Raw genomic sequence first — 17550 nt, forward strand, 5'->3', positions numbered from 1 at the left:
CTTATATTTATAAAACCCTTCGTGTCCTACTAGACGAATCAGATGTAACAGAGTTTGAAAATGTATTAAGTTCTTTTCTGTGCAAGTTAGAAGAAGAGCCTGTAATGCATAATTTCAAGGTATACTTATTGTAAACATATATGTTTACCGGAAAAAGCTGTGGGCTGCATTCTATCGACGTCAGGCTATGCTCAATAGAAATGTGGCTTTAGAAGCTTTTCATAAAACTTTGAAGCATGTATATCTGAAAAGAAAGAAAAATCAACGGCTTGATGTTCTATTGTGGTATTTACTAAAAGTAATGCAAGATAAAAATTTTGAACAACTTGTTAAACTATGTAATGGTGGTAAAGTTACTCATTTTGTAAATGCGATTAATAGTCGACATCGCTCTGTTCTAAAAAGTAATTATAATATTATCAAAATATCAGATGATACTTGGTCTGAGGAATCTAATTCATTAGAATTAGATTATTCAATAATTCAACAAAATGAACCATGTTCTTGCAAGGTAATTTGTGTTGTACCTATGTGAATGTTGTGTTCATCTGTTTTCATGCGCATGTTGTGACTACAGTATTAAAAACATGTGTAAACATATACATTGTTCATGTTTACAAATTATGAGTAGGTAGTATTTTGTTATTGTCGACTGGTTGTTATGGTTTATAAGATACCTATCAGTATTTTACTATGCAATATATATATATACATTCAAGATCTATAAAGTTCTACCTGTTTAATCTTGAATACTCAACACTAGATTAAAGATTTACGCATCTCAATAACATTCATTGTAGTTACAAGGATTTGTAGTTTTTCAGTTTTTACTACAATACGCACGGCTAAATCCACCTAGGTACTTGAAATTAAATAGATAGGTACTTATAAGAAGTTAAACAAGTAATTGAAATAGGATTAAACACACTCCTTATAAGTCATTGACCATTGTAGTATATTATATTACATTTGTATTTATTTTTATAATTTAATTTCTAATTGTCTTCAGACTTAACTATAATAATTTTTTCCACTTTTATTGATTTAGGTACCTTGATACCTAATATTTAATTATGATTATTATATAAGTATTTATAGTTTTATAATTTGCTTTACAAAAAAAGTAGGTGTTCACGAAGATATTAATAGTACAAAATTGAAAAATATTTAGTACAGTATAATGTTTACTTTTAAAAAATCAATAAATAAATATGCTATTCTTCTATCCACTTATCTCCATAGTCTTTGTAGTCAATATCCTTCGCTTAAGTACTATTTGTTTTGAAGTGCTAACCACCGGGCGACTTTTTCAACCACGTCTCCATGTCTCCTGACTCCTTTTTAGGTATTTCACGTTTACTTGCTGTATATATAAATATATTACATAAGTTGTATAATTACTTATTTTAGATAAATTTAAAAAGGAAGGTACGATTTGTATATTTTAAGGAAGATTTAACTTCTATACCTACAGTTATTAAACTTTTAATTAGACATAACCGTTTAAGTATAGCACTATAAAGGTAGCGGGTATATGCACACTGTGTTATTTTAGCTTTATACAAAAAAGTTCAATAATTAATATACATTTATTATTATATAATATTGACAATATTGTGTAAACTGTACACAGTAAAAATTGATACATCAGTATAATAATACATAAATGGAAGTTATTGTATTGATTAATTTAACATTCAAATTGTAAAAGAAACTAATACTTTGTTAGTTATTCTAAATTATTCAACATTACTATTTCTTTTTTTCCATTTACTTTTTTCGATTTTCATTGGGCGACTTCCGACATATTTTCCTGAAATCATTAACTTTAAAATTAATTTTAATCATTTATTTTAATTACATTATTTAATTAACTTCTTATTCTTAATAATGTCCTAAACTAATATAATTATGTACTGTATTATATTTAAACACTTATTATTGATGTCATATTTAGGCGTTTATAGCAATTAGTAAGTACGTACTTATATAATATACACAAATAGTTTATAATATTCTATTATAGACATTAAACATAGTTATTTTATGTCTAATTTTATTTTTCTATAATACATAATTTTTTATTTTTATACATTACCATGTAATTCTTTGATAGCTCGTAAATAATCCACCGAATTTCCAAATGATACGAATCCATAACAACCACGTGACATGCTTGTTTCACGATTTTTTACTACATGAGCTTTGATGAATGAAGGATACTGCATAAATGGCATACTCAACATATGGTCATTAACTTCTCTTCCCAAATTTCCCACGAATAAACGAAAGTCATCTGTGTGATAATTTTACATTATATATTCTGCTTATCAGTTATCATCGAAAGCAAAAAACAAATAATTTACAAGTAGGTATTTACTATTAATAAGGTTAAGGTATACAGTAGTTTATTTATTATTTTTAATTATATAAATACAGGTGGGTACAAATAAAAATATAATATTTGCTTATACATTTAATATTAGGTTATGGGTAGTCTCAAAAGTATAGTAAGGAAGAAGGGAATAGATCAAATTAAAGTTTAAGTAGATATATTTATATCCATAAAAAGTATGTTTATTATTTAACATTTGAGAAATTGAAATCAGTCTTATTTTGAGTCCAACAAAAAATAGTGCCCAGAAATTTTTATTTAATATTATATATACTTTTAATATATGCAAGTGTTCACGTTAATGCGCCCAGTAATAATAACTAATAAGTTAAATAATAATTAATTTTAAATAGGAATAAAATAATCTTATGAAATTCTCACCATTTGACCATTGCGCCAAAGTTGGATCGTACCAAACTTTTCCAGCGGCCTTACGATAGAATTTTTTTTGTTTTGTACCGAATACTTTGGAAGACGATGATGCACACCCAGCAGCCGCAATCGCTATGTGCGCTTTGTTATTTAATTCTCTCTCGCCTATCAAAGACTTATTTTTAGTCCTAAACAAAATTATATTATATTTGCTTAAAAAGATTAACATGGTTATTATTGTATGATAAATAAAATATATGTTGTATAAAGAAGTAAATACTTATATTTTCTTACTTAGAAATTAAAGTAGACACGCGTTGATTTTGTAATAGTGAATCGATTTCTTTACACAAAGTAATATTCAAGGGAGATTGTTGAAAACGATAAAAATAATTTTCTATTTTTTTTAAACAATTTTTTAGTTTTATTAACGTTATTAACATCATTGTTTATACCAATATCTTGTTCAAATCTAAATGAACATATATTCAATTTAATATAGATCAATATGCAAAGGTATTTAATACTTAAATGTTAATACGTAATAATTAATAAATTTGTGAATGAAAAAGTGATTGTTGATTGCGTGTGTAGAGAGAGGTAGCCCCTTGTGGTATTTCAAGGTGAATTATAGGTAATTTTTAAATTGCCTCTCTCTTTGATATAGAACTTAAGATACATCATTGATTTGAGACAAACAATTTTTTTTAATTAAAATATTTTCATAATTATTTAATAAAAATTAATTAGAGTCCAAATATTTATAGTTAGAAAGTGATAATAACATGTATATTTATTATTTATTATAATTAGTATCATGGGATCAAAATGTATAAATAAATGTTTGAAAATGTTTAATCATTTATATCCATTATATTATATTATTCCTACTTAAATTGTATTTTATTTTATGCAAAACTTAACTTACAATACAAGTATCAGTTTCTAGATGTCAGTTAATTACTTATTACATATTTATACTAACTATTACAACAAGTTTTATTTATAAAAATAACCCTATGTTCTAATGGTTATCACTCTCTATAAGCAAGTTTGAAAAATATAAATATTAAACTGTATATACATAGATATAGATTTAAAAGTAAAAATTACTTGTTCATTTCTTCTTCTATTAATTTCATTTTTTTTAAATAATTAGTCATGATTTGGTATAACTGCTTAAAAAAAACAACAAAAACTATAAGTAAGTACTCGTAGTAAACAAATTTTTGGACAATTAAAAGTTTCAAAAATGTCTTTAAATATTCACTGTTTACTGTTTAGTGAAAATGTATTATGCAATATGATATTAATAACTGTTTTACATAGATATAGTTAAATTATATAATTTATATTATATCCATGGCCCTAATTATAGGTACCTAATCGTTTACAGCGGTAGAAAATAAACATAACCATGGTAAACAAAACGTTTATTTTAATTAATTACGAATAGGTATCTAATAAGGGCCACGGATATAATATAAATTATATAATTTATCTACCTAGGTAGGCGAATAAAATGAACACTTGTGTCACTCGGTATAACTGTATAAGTAGACATATTATGATATTAGGTATACTGAATACTTATATCATATAGTATAGTATTTTATTTTATTTTCCAAAAAGTTTATTTTTTAATCATGAAATTATTAATTTAGATACTAATATATTTGTAACTTATACACATGGTCACAACTATTGTATCATAATATATTAATTACAATTTATAATAATAGAATAACAAATATGTTTATTAATATATAGATAGTTATATTTCATAAAAAACAAATTTTATATAAATTAAGAACTTTTATATCATATAATTAAATTAAATGAAAAATAAAACAAAATTGTTAAAAAGTTGCTGAAGTCATCCTATTATCGCGGTGTACTCTAGATCTAGATAATGTTAAAATTATTTATTAATTTTTCTTAAAAATAGAAACAATCTGACAGAACCTTGCAGTTTACATGTTTATCCATAAATCTCATGCATTTATATTCCTATAAACTAAAAAATCGAGCGCTGTTTTACATGAAACTTAGTTAACTTACTATAGATACCTGAAAGAACAGCTGTCTGATAAATATAACAGTTAAATAGCTTGTGGTTTTTCATCGTTTCGTCAGCACACTATCCGCTGAGTTTTTACAAGGAGCCACCACAAAGTTCTCCGCAGATAAGTCAACTCAAAAACTCTCAGACAAGCTGTTGCAAATGATCTCCAACACGTTCATCTCAGCAAACGGTGCAATAAGTAATGACTGACACGTTAGGAAACGGATATTGTCAGGTGACGATTCGACATGAAAATATATGTATATGTGATAATGGGGACATGGGGTGATGAAATAAGAGATTGATTTCTTAACTATTATAAAGGTAATAGTAGAAAATTCATCAAGTCACTTAATATAAATTTTACAGGAGAACTAAATTGTACATTGTTTGACTAAGTCGGAAAATTAGTTATTTCTGTTGTGGAAAACGTTTATGGGTTTATGTTATAATCCGTTGGCGAGGGCTGTACAATTCATTCAAGATTTAAAATCCTTTTTGTACAAAACACGCCTACTATTTTTGCTTATACAACATCACTTACTTAAAGCTTAAAGGTAAAAATATTATCTATTCATCTGTGTTTATTCGTGGAATTATTACAATATTATATTTTTTCAGTAAATTCTGAGTACGTAAAATATACTTGTTTAAATATTTTTAAAGCTTAGGTACTTAAAAATTAAAGTTTCGTGAAAAATCCACAAGAAGTATTAGTATAAGTACTGATCTAATTAGTAAAGTTCACTATACTACATCGGAACTACTAAATAAAAATTAATTATGACGTATGTTAATTTAACATTGTTATTTGTTAATAAGTCATGGAGACAACACGTGCGGATAGAATTCTATTAAAAATCTAAAATACAATATATTTTCTAATTTGTGAGAAAAATTGTTGGAAGGATTTAAGGTCGGAACTATACATGGCGTATTCCGAAAGACTATAGCTATATAAGGCGTATCCGCTGAGCGTATTTTACCGTGTATATTTGAAATTTGTACAATATTTAAAAAAAAAATCATAAAATTTTGGACGTTTTCTGTCACCAGTATAGCCCACCCTAATTTAAAACGATGTAAAATTAGGAGTTTGTGTTTTTATTACTTCGGCGTTCGTCCGCCAAAACGTAAGCCGACCGGCGTTTTCCGCCGTGGATGAAAACGTGACGTATTACAACCGTCATGTATAGCTACTTTGATATAAGAGAATGAATCTTGAACTCGACGGAAAATGCCTCGGAATATGCCGTGTATAGCCATGGACCCTCGGCCTTAAATTTTACATTGTTTTAAATTAGGATGGACTATATTGGTGACAGAAAACGTCGCGTTTATACTATAGTTTTATGATTTTTTTTTAGATATTATACAAATGTCAAATATACGCGGCAGAATACGCTCTAAGAATACGCTTTGTATAGCTAGTCCATCGGAAGACGCCGTGAATAGCACCGTTCTAAGTCATTCTTGTTTCCGGTTGTTTGCAATTCAAGCAATTAAAATTGAAGATAAGAGTACGAATTCACTGATTTGTTCATTCCGGACGAATCGAAGTAAACAATCGATTTAATAATATTCACTATATCGGTTACCATTCTCGGAGATAATGTAGTTTATCAGCCACAAACAGTTTTATATATTTTTTCGGCCGTTTGGTAATACCCTACGTAGTATGGACATGTTGTATACGTCTGTAGTTAGAAGTAGATCTATAGTGGGGTCGGCGAATCGATTACCAGCAATAATATTTTGACATTGTTTAATATACCTAAATCTTATCACGTGTCGTCATTACGGCGGTATGTTGTCACGGAGTCACGCGAAATTTAATGACACGAGTCTAATCACGACCTACAGTACATATTATATCACGATACATCACCATATAGTTCGATCGATCGAACGAATTATTCTAATATAATATCAAATCATCTGTGAAGCGTTTATTATTATTCAATTAGTTTTGGTATAGCATGGATCGAGTGTTCGATGTGAGTATAATATTTAAAAAAATATTTGGTGCTATAGTAGATAGGTAGGTATACAAATAATCAACAGTAAGAGGTAACATAGTGTAAACACGATATATACTATAATAAACTGCGTATTATTGAATAATTAATTAAAAAGTTGAGTGTTAAATGATTTAATTAAATTTGTATTCATAAAAAACTGCACTTATCATCAAAGTTAATAATTAAAACGTAACATATTTACATTACCTATGCTTCTTCAAAATAATAATTAACTTTTTTTGTTTTAAGAACCATAGTTTTGTGCTAGTTATGTTAATAAATAATAATAACGAGATAGGTGGTTTTTAGTTACGATCATTGTACTTTTTTAGGTGAACTCGATACAGCTATAAATATCTTATCTTTAAAATTGATAACGACAATTTTAAATTTATTACTTTCAGTTACATGTATAATATTATGGTATGTATTTATCGAAGGAATTAGGTATATATTTATTCATAATATGCGTACAAAACTATAAAAAAAAAAAAATATAAAAACTATTCGTTGTATTTGTACAAATATTTTTAGACTTGAAAAACCTAAGAATGATAAAAATAAGTTAAAATTCTGTTTTATTTATAATTTTAGTTTATGATTATTTAGATAGGTATATTCCGTCTCAATATGATAAATAAAGAAATAAAATTAATTCTACGTCAAACACGACGTATCTACTACTTTGTAATTAAGGTGTAATAAAAATGTTAGATTAATATTTTTGGAATTTTAAATGTTTGTTCTATGTAATTCAGGAATGCCATTCAACGCTAGTATTCAAATAAAAATAATGTCGATAATTTAATTTATTTTTGTAGTGAGGAGAGAGATGCTTTAAAAATGTCAAATGAAATGTAAATAATAATAATAACATTGTGTATTTACGATGGTTGACGCCTTTTGTGTTCAAAGCATTTGCGGTATGTCCGGTGTCCGACGTGTTCCCGCGTTTTCTGCTGCACCAAACACCGGGTGCAGCATGAACGGCGCGTACATGTCGCGGTTCCAGGGGGGCCGGTGATCAGGCGTCGCTTCCGGTCGTCGCATGCGGTGCAGCAGCCTGCAGTAAAACACAAGACGACCCATGTCGGCGGCCCTTCCCCCGCCAATTGTCGGAAGAGGTTGCACGTGGCCATCACCCCGACCGCAGCGCAGTCCATCAGCAGCGGTTTGCGAATTATGGAACAGCGGCATCACCGCCGGGTCGAGGAGCTTCGCCGGACCGAAGAACAGCGCCGGACCGTGGAACAGCGCGCGGTGATGATAGAGACGTGCGCCCGGAACATACTCAAGGCCCGTCGATCCAGCCTCACCACCATAAGACACCTGCGACCGGTGGCCGAAAGCAGTCCCGCGGTTCCACTGCCGCCGCCGTGCACGCCGTACACCACGACCACGGACGTGGCCGAGTCTGCGATCACGCCCGTCGAGTGGTCGGTAGTCGTTTCGTCGGTGGGCAGCCCGCCGAGCTTTTACCAGACGCCGATGCAGACGCCAACGCAAACGCCAACGCAAAAGATCCCGGACACACCGTCGTTACAAAAGCTTACAGAAACGCCGTTACAAACGCTTTCGGACACGCCGTTGCAATCGTTGCCGGACACGCCTTTGGAAACGCTCTCAGACACGCCTGTCAACGGCAAACCCGTGTACGACGGAGGAAATGTTAAGCGCGTACCGTCAGGCGGTGGTTCAACGCAAAAAGGTGTGTATTTTATTATCCGTCTTATGGGTTAATATTTACCGCACAATTTTTTGAAAGTTACAAAATATACAAAATTAAATAGTTTGAGTTTTCTCATAAACATTATTCAAATGTATTATTCTATAAACCGTACGGTTTGTAATTTGTATTGATATTCGGCAACAAAATCGATTTAAAAAAAAAATAATGGTCCTTCTTACCCTTAGTTCATGGTTTAATTATGATATTTTTTTTCAATTTAACAGTTTCTGTATGCCAGGTGAACTGAATGGGTTAACTTAATTTTTTTCTTCAAACGTTTTAAAATTATAAAAATTGTGCTAAGAAATGCTTTAAGGCAAAAAAAAAATAATAACTTTAAGATAATGTGAATTTATGATTTCCAATAATTTACTTGAAATGATAGATAATAATCATCAAATTGGCATTCGATAGTTAAAAATTAAAATCTATAACATCTAAAACTTGTAACAGGATTTTTCTGGTCGAACATGGCTCGTCGCTTCCGGTTAGCGCTGAGGCCTGCCAAACCCAAAGTCGTCGAGAACAACTACAGTTCGTCGACGCCTGTATCAGTAAACGTAGACTGCATGGTTAATCCGTATGGCAACATCCAACCGAGGCGACCTATCTGTAACAACGACTCGTTGATGACACCCGTCCATCCCAGGCCGTCGCTTGAGGCCATCCGCAAGGCCCATGAAGAAGCGAGCAAGGCCTTTAATAAGTTCATGACCGATTAAAGTATGTTGTCTGATAAGTGCAACAGACACACTTCACTTAGTGTCAAGTAATTTTTTTGTATACACATATATTATGTTATCATTCTATTGATTTTTATATATTTTTATTTTAGTTTTAGACTTGGGGAATTAATTGAATTTTTTATTTATAAATCGTTCATATTACAATTCATGGACTTGTTGTGTTTTTTACTCACTTCTGTATTTTTATCCGTAATGTACTAAATATAATAATAATTGTGTTTATATGTTATAAAAATAAAATTTAAAAACTTGTAAATTGTCTGTACGAGTTTCTCGTTTTAATTAATCATTATCATGTTGGACGTTTCTTAGTGTGATATTTAAATATAGATGAATTAATATTATAATATTGTAAATGTTATTTCATTACTAGTCGGATACTGTCGGGAGTTAACTTCTGTTTCTATCCTTGAATATATGTTATGAGTTAGGCAAATTTAATTTAATTTAATTTTTTTCATTTGTATTTAATATTTAAGAAAAAATACTTACAACGTACATAACTTTAAAATAATTACGTATAATAAATAAAATTGTGATAAAAAAAAAAAAAAAATAAAAACAAATATATGGATTATGGATTTTAATGTATGTAGATAACTGCAAATTCGACATCATACTAAACGGATTTACAATTTTGTTTGTAATGCACTCGACTAAATTAGAAAAAATACTTACATGAAAGACAAAAGTTATAAATATAAATATTCTTACACTATTAATATTGTAATAAAGTATACAATATATTATCATCGATTATAAATACTAGTAATTTTATTACAGTCAATCATAAAAATGATAAAATATACAAAATATGCAACATAATAAAATAATATTATGTGACGACGATAGTGTAGCCTACTTATAACGCCGCATAATCCATGGTTAACGATTGAATTATTAATGTAATATCATTGGCAAAATCGTTATTACTAAAAACTGCCAACTGGTATCTGGAAGTCGATAATGTATTTACATTGTATTTATATTTTTAATTGGCAGTGTAATAGTATATGTATTACTTTTACGTATTACTGACGTACAGTCAATCAGTAATACACCGACGACCGACATACTGTAATCGCACACCGCATCAAATTCAAAAGTTTTATTGAAGATTATGTTAAAGATCAAGAGTTACTTGCTAAATTGTGAAGGTTATCCGATATAATAAAAATAATTTAAAATATTTCAAAAGAAGGATAATCTTTAGGTATGTTAAACAATGTTACTTTAAAAATTGTTTTGATTTTAATTACATAGCTGAATAAATATAATCGTTTAATGTTTTATACATTATATAGGTAACCTGATTTATTACATACTATATAATTGTTTAAATACAGTAAAGCCAGTAAAGGTTATGGTATTTAGGCTTACTGAAAATCTTTTACACATTGATAGTATAGAATGTATAATATAGTTATAGGTAGTAAATACCTATAGTCTGATTTTCATTTCTCATTTTATTATTATTTAAATTTATTAATATGAAATGTTTCATATTATGTTTATAATATTAAAAAATCAAACAAATAGTAACAAGAAATAACAATATTGCGTGTTGAATTCATTCGCAAACTTGATTGATTTTTTCAGTACTTCAGTACGAGTTTATGTTTACCTATGTTTGCCTTAAAACGTTAATAAAATACACACTGTTACTAAGCAGTTAAATGGTGTCAAAATATAGTACGCGAATGTTTCTTATTGCATTGAAAAAAAAATTTTTTTGAAGGTTAGTATTAAATATAATATAATTTTAAGTGAATTATTATCATTACAGAATTACCTATATTAGATTGATGGTGTGGCTGTGTAGGTGGTAGAAAAGTAGCACGATTATTTTTTTTTATGTGTGATTATATTTGTTTTTACGATTTAAAAATTTCTTCGAGAGATTGTACTAGGTTATTTAATATTTTAAAATAGACTAATTATCAGACGATAAATGTGGCCCGGAAATGCATATTATTAACTTATAACTCCAAAATTAAAGATTGGCTCGTACTATTATTATACTATCCGTGTCGATAAAAATTATAAATACCTCAAGAACCGCATATATGATTTATTTTTATCTGTTTTTCTTATTTTGTCCTAAATTATAGTTTTAACTTTATTATATTAAATATCATTTAAGAATTGCTCGTTGAATCGATACATTGGTTATGTTGATGTGAACTTTAATTAACTGAATGACAATAGTGTTATAGTAAGTATTATTTTATATTGCAATTTTTCTTTAAAGTATGTACAAAGTATATTAATTTTTTGAAAATTTTTAATAATTAAATATAACATTTAAAAATACTAAATGAGTTATAATAGTTTATATTTTTATAAAAATTAAAATTTGTGTTGTTTAGGTAGTTCATAGTTTAATTATTTTTATATTTTTCTAATAGTAAAAATATTTAACGTATTATAATTCATAATAAGATTTTTGTTATTTATTTTAAACATTAACATTTTTATATATATATATATATATATATATATATATATATAGCAAATTAAATAAAACATTTAATATGACAATAACACAAGTAACATTATGATTCTTTATTTTTACCTCGGAATTTATTTATACCATTTAAATTTATAAACATTTTTGATTAACAATAATATAAATTATTTTTTGATTAATGTAATTTTTTTTTAAATAATTTTATTTATTACTATAATGAAAATGATGATATGTGGAATGATGAGATACTTTTGGTAGCTTATTAAATATTATAGCTGGGTCGAAATATTATCAGGATGATATTGGACTGGTATTTAACATTATTTTTTAGATTCATTATTCATTGAAGGATTTGTAGTTTGGTTTATTTTTAAAATTGAATCGTGCCTTACTACTTGCTTTTTAGTTCAGCTGTATTTTGTTAAAAATTGGTTTTTCATGATTGAATATTTTTTAAAACTGGAAAAAAGACATTTTTTTGTATTTTATATATGGTAAACATTGATATAATACAGCATTCACAGCATAATTTTTACAGTAGAATTTTGTACGTTTATAATCCAAGTAGCATATGAATTATCGTGTGGGTAAATAAATCACCTGTAAATAACAAAGTGAATTAATTTTAAATATATTACTGTTATTTAAAATTATATCAAATGGCACAGTCAACAAAAAATAGAGTCATCAAGATTTATTTGGTTGGTACAATAATGTTTCAGTGAAAAATCATATTGGCCTAGTTCCCCTTTTTTAAACTCTATTGGTGTTGTACAATATATATAACGATGCAATAAAGTTTCATCGCTTTCAGTTGTTAGGCATTTTTTTACTTTAGGAATTTTAAAATAGCCAAAAATAAATCTGATTTAAATAGTGTTAATTTTACAAAACTCATAGTATTTTTTCAAGATAATTTGGTTTCTAGTCTATTTTTTCTTTTAATATTTTCACAAAAGCCAAAATAGTTAAGTAAGGTGGTTTTTTCTTCAATAATACTAGTATTTTTTTTCATGTTACATTATTAAACATAATATTAAAAATTATTATTAAACATCATAGGTATATAAAAAGGTGTATTGAAATACTCAACAATCATTACCATTATAGAGTGTCAAGGCCCAAGGGCTAAGTTTTGATTAATATTTATTATCGTGTTAGTTGAATTTATACTATAAATTAGAAGGACATATTCATTGAGCAATACAAATTCATATACGATTTTTTTTAAATAGCATAAAACATTTTACAGAGGGGCCACCCTTATTGGTTAAAATTGTTTTAGAGTGAGCAACATTTGAAATCTTTCCGTGACGGAAGAAGAGTTATCCAGAAAGTGACGTTGAAAGTGCTTTTAAAGTATGATTAATTAATTTTTAAAGATATATTTTAATTTTAAAATCAGTCGGAAGTAATGTGTAAATATAGTATTATTATTTTCAGATATTAAAAAATAATATGGATACAATCAAAACTACCAAAGTTTCTTTTAACATAGTGCCCATTACTGATGATGATAAAAAAGCTGTTATTAATTCCTTAAAACAGTATTTTTTCCGCGATGAACCTTTATGTGCATGTTCAGGATTAATAGAAGAAAATGAATCAGTAATACAACTTGAAAATTTTTGCGTTGATTTATTAAAAGACGGTAAGTTAAAAGATATTAACTGTAATTAATATATTCTTAATAGGTGTATACTATTTAGGAGTAACCGAATTGGTTCCCATTTGGCCGAATTGGTTCCCGTTTAAAAAAGGTATTTTATTAAGTAGAGCCGAATTGGTTCCCGTTTGTGTGCAGGTAATTTTTAATTTTTAATAATTGGTACAAAATATAAATTAGGTAGTATAAAATATAAATATACCTACACGGCTACACTCTATAGTTTATAGCAGTTAGTAAATATTGTTTCAAAAAAAATTCGCGGGCTAAGTTTTTAGTGTCATTTTTATACTTATACACTAAAAAGTAAAAACTAAAGGCAAAGATACATACAAAATCCATTTATTTAAATATGACTTAATATATTATGAAATTACTTTTATTATAATTACTATTATTTATTTTAATTTTAATATTTTGTACCCACACCTATAAGTGATGACTATAGTTGATTCTAAATCAACAATTTAAAATTGTATATATTATATCATTCTTTTTTAAACACACATTAACGCACATTTTCAACCAAGCCTACTTTTTAGTTGACAGTCCTAAGCCTGTAAAATTAAGAAGGAAAATGTGCTTAATTAAACGGGAACCAATTCGGTTCAATTTAATAAAATACCTTTTTCTGATGGAAACCAATTCGGCGGGAATGGTAAATTAGGTCCCAAATGACCTTATCTTGGTAAATTGGGTCCGAGAAAAAAAAATATTGTAGGTAAGTTGAGTCCCAGAAAAAAATATATAAATTAAAATGTATGTGGTTTTTATAATATTATGTTCTCAATAAATAATTTTTGGTATAAATGATTAAAAAATTGTGTACCGGGAAAAAAATATCAATACGCTAAGTAATATAGTACGTAACATTTTACAATATATGGTATAAATGATTAAAAAATTGTGTACCGGGAAAAAAATATCAATATGCTAAGTAATATAGTACTTCAAATTTTACAATATACCTGTCTATACACACATTAACATCATGCGTAGAATTAATTGGTGTCCAGGCGGTGTACCACACTGTATGCAATATGACGTATTATTGTAACAATTATTTAAAAGTAAATTATATAATTATGAAATATTAAAGTTTTAAGTTTTTAATATTTTAGACCTAATTGCGCCAATGATTTATAGCCGGGACCCAACTTACCTATTACCTTTTTATAGCTGGGACCCAACTTACCTACTATCATTTTATACCCGGGACTCAACTTACCGCTTTCAAAACGAACCCAAATTATCGCGGACCCAATTCACCTAGCTCCCAATTCGGCACATGGAGTTGGAGCTTGAGAACCAATTCGGTATCAGCCTACTATTTATTTCCTACCAGAAGTAGGATATTATTGTATGTATAGTTACCTGTCTAAAATAATAATATATTAGATTGTAATGTGTTAAGGTGTTTCACGTTGAGCGATAAAAAAAGGTTAAAATACTTTATCTTATTAATGTAGTTTTAACATAGTTAGTTTAAATTATCCGTCACTAGAAAATTTACTGTATCTTATCGGACCTATTTTTTTTCAGCGATTTTTATTATTTTTATTTCAACTTATATCGAAATTATAAAAAATATGATAGTGTTATAAATCCATAAAATCTTGAGTGGGAACTCTTCTATATATATTCAGTGATATATATTTTAAATGTTAAAAATATAACACTTAAAATTAAAAATATAGTAAGGCACGTGATGTTTATTAAGATAAGATGATTATATTTTATGAACAATAATAAAAAAAAAACTGATTACAAAAAAATGTAGGTGCTATTGTGGCATCGAACATGTTTTTGAATTTGGTTAATATTAATACATAACTTGTGAAAAATGTTTAATCAGTAACAATTTAACATATTTAACTTGACTTTGTTTAAAATATAAATGAACAAAGTAAGTTAAAAGTTAAGTCTTAAAAAAATAAGGAAAAAAGTTAAAAAGTAAGCAAATAATAAAATGTGTATTAAGGTAAATTTTCTTTAAGGAATTTTGTCTATTGTAAACGTACATTTATAAATATATAATTAATATAAATAATAATACGAATTTTATTATTCAGGAATATCGTTTATGGCTGTATCTACAGAAACAGGTGAAATTATGGGTGTCTCGTTGAATAGCGCAACGTGTAGGGATACCAAAATAAAAGAAATCGATGAAGAGAAAAATGATAAAAGTCCAAAATTTAATGATATCATGGATCTTTTAAGCAAAGCTGAGCGAGATATTAATATATTTGAGAAATATCCAAGTATTGATCGTATAATGGAATTAAAGATTATCACAGTAAATGAGGCATATAGAGGACAAGGGGTTTGCAAAACCCTCGTCAACAAGTCTAAGTATAATAAATATAATTTGTTTATAATTATAAATTCTTCATACTTTACCAGAAGTGTGTGTACATTAAAAATTAACTAATAACATTAATTGCTTGACAGTTGCTATTTGATATTAAAAATACCAATGATACCCATAATTGTTGATCGAGTATTCATTTTATATCTTTAGATATTCTTCTTGTTATCAATATTTTATTTGTGTTAATAACAATTAAAAAAAAAAAAAAAAAAAAAAAAAAAAAAACACATTAGTTATAATTGATAGTTTAAATACTATTATCTTGTTAGTGCAGTTATTTAATATTTTAACTCTTCTCCTCAAATCGTTATTCAATAACATTTTTTAATTAAACATTTAGGTATTATAATAAATTCTAATTTTTACAATACCCCTCCCTCTAAAAAAAAAGTACTTTTATGTGATCACAACCAACTAAAAAATCTGTTTTTTTTATTTAAAAAAAATAATAATTTTCATATATTATACCACTGATTATAAATACTACAATCAGTATAATCAATGATTATACATAATAATATATACGAGTAATATACTTTATTAACATTAATTTAATAATATCTTAATTTCTAGAGAGTTGGCATTGGAATTAGGATATCAAATGATTTACGTGGAGTGCAGCAGTACTTTTACTGCAATGGCTGTCGAAAGACTTGGATTTCAATGCATATATTCGTTTCCTTATTCAGATTACGTGAACGATCAAGGCGAAGTAATATTCAAGACACAGCCTCCTCATAAATACCTCAAAGTCAATGTATTACTTCTTTAAAATATTTTATATTTATTTAAATACCTAGTTACACTAATGACCGATTAAACCAAAAAATCAGTATATTAACATTAAATAGTTTTAACCTTATAATAATAATTATACCACAATAGAAGTTAAAATTATAAATAAAAAATAAATAGTTTGTCATTTTGGTTTAAAAAAGAAAATTTGATGGCAGTTTACCGTCAAACATAAGTGTGAATAATAAAGGCAATATGTAAAATATTATAACGTATGAAGTTTTAATTTTTAAATATAATAATTTAAACTCTGAATCTTGATTCCGGTTTATGATTTATGAAAATAGTGTTAGTAGTACTATAGAGAATATAAAAGACACATCTATAAGTTAAAGTATCTATTTTTAACCTATAAAATATATAATAAGTATTTAATAATAAATTAGAAAATTTATTTACCTAGAGTAATAGTATTGTTTCGATGTACCTAAGTCGTATAATGATGTAAAATGTGGCAACACCATTTATTTTTTACTATCTGACATTTATATTAGTTTACAGTTTTACATGCATTAAATGATAATGTTTTATTATTTATTCTTTTTAGACATTTTATAGATTTATGATTTTAATTATTAAATCTAAGTATAAATTATTATTTTTAAGTAGGTAATAAAAAAAAAAAAAACAAAATTGTCGATGGATAATGAAGATCGTCTTTAATTTAAAGAATTGAAATCTATCTTACATTTTCAATTTTTACTAATTATATTCAAAAATTCAGAGCCAAGTAATAAATTAACTGAAAAATTCAAAACAGTCATCCATTTAATCTTAAAACCTCCTTAAAATCTTTTATTCCCCAACGTGGCTGTAAAAAGTTGCTAGTACTCAGTTAAAATCAGCGTCAGTGCCATTTATTTCCGTGATCGTGAAAGACTTTCAGCAAATGCACAATGAATCGATCGCTATAGATA

General features: G+C 27.3%; 3 protein-coding genes across 9 annotated transcripts; 2 read left to right on the forward strand and 1 right to left on the reverse strand.

The window, feature by feature from the left end:
• Positions 1-1656: 1656 nt before the first annotated feature.
• LOC112601413 (RNA-binding protein 42-like) lies at positions 1657-3930 on the reverse strand. Its single transcript, XM_025349053.1, has 6 exons — positions 3881-3930; positions 3223-3239; positions 3062-3164; positions 2777-2955; positions 2099-2296; positions 1657-1813 (listed from the first exon to the last, which is right to left on the reverse strand). Exons 1-6 carry the CDS (start codon positions 3928-3930, stop codon positions 1740-1742), a joined length of 621 nt encoding a protein of 206 aa, XP_025204838.1. The 3' UTR covers positions 1657-1739.
• A 2695-nt stretch (positions 3931-6625) lies between these two features.
• LOC112601350 lies at positions 6626-9508 on the forward strand. Of its 2 annotated transcripts, XM_025348931.1 has the most exons (4): positions 6626-6829; positions 7769-8561; positions 9036-9351; positions 9418-9507. In XM_025348931.1, exons 1-3 carry the CDS (start codon positions 6812-6814, stop codon positions 9302-9304), a joined length of 1080 nt encoding a protein of 359 aa, XP_025204716.1. In that variant the 5' UTR covers positions 6626-6811; the 3' UTR covers positions 9305-9351; positions 9418-9507. The 2 variants fall into 2 exon arrangements, with proteins under 2 accessions (XP_025204716.1, XP_025204715.1); XM_025348930.1 differs by having other exon boundaries at positions 9036-9508.
• A 1401-nt stretch (positions 9509-10909) lies between these two features.
• LOC112601336 (dopamine N-acetyltransferase-like) lies at positions 10910-16965 on the forward strand. 6 transcript variants are annotated; one of them, XM_025348902.1, is made up of 5 exons: positions 10910-11066; positions 13084-13157; positions 13242-13449; positions 15537-15819; positions 16412-16964. In XM_025348902.1, exons 3-5 carry the CDS (start codon positions 13257-13259, stop codon positions 16608-16610), a joined length of 675 nt encoding a protein of 224 aa, XP_025204687.1. In that variant the 5' UTR covers positions 10910-11066; positions 13084-13157; positions 13242-13256; the 3' UTR covers positions 16611-16964. The 6 variants fall into 6 exon arrangements, with proteins under 6 accessions (XP_025204687.1, XP_025204688.1, XP_025204683.1 ...); XM_025348903.1 differs by lacking the exon at positions 10910-11066 and adding an exon at positions 11466-11543 and having other exon boundaries at positions 13227-13449; positions 16412-16965; XM_025348898.1 differs by lacking the exon at positions 10910-11066 and adding an exon at positions 11466-11543.
• The last annotated feature ends 585 nt before the right edge of the window (positions 16966-17550 follow it).

This window comes from Melanaphis sacchari, unplaced genomic scaffold (assembly GCF_002803265.2).
Source record: "Melanaphis sacchari strain LSU unplaced genomic scaffold, SCAv2.0 Contig77_pilon_pilon, whole genome shotgun sequence".
Taxonomy (NCBI): Eukaryota; Metazoa; Arthropoda; class Insecta; order Hemiptera; family Aphididae; genus Melanaphis; species Melanaphis sacchari.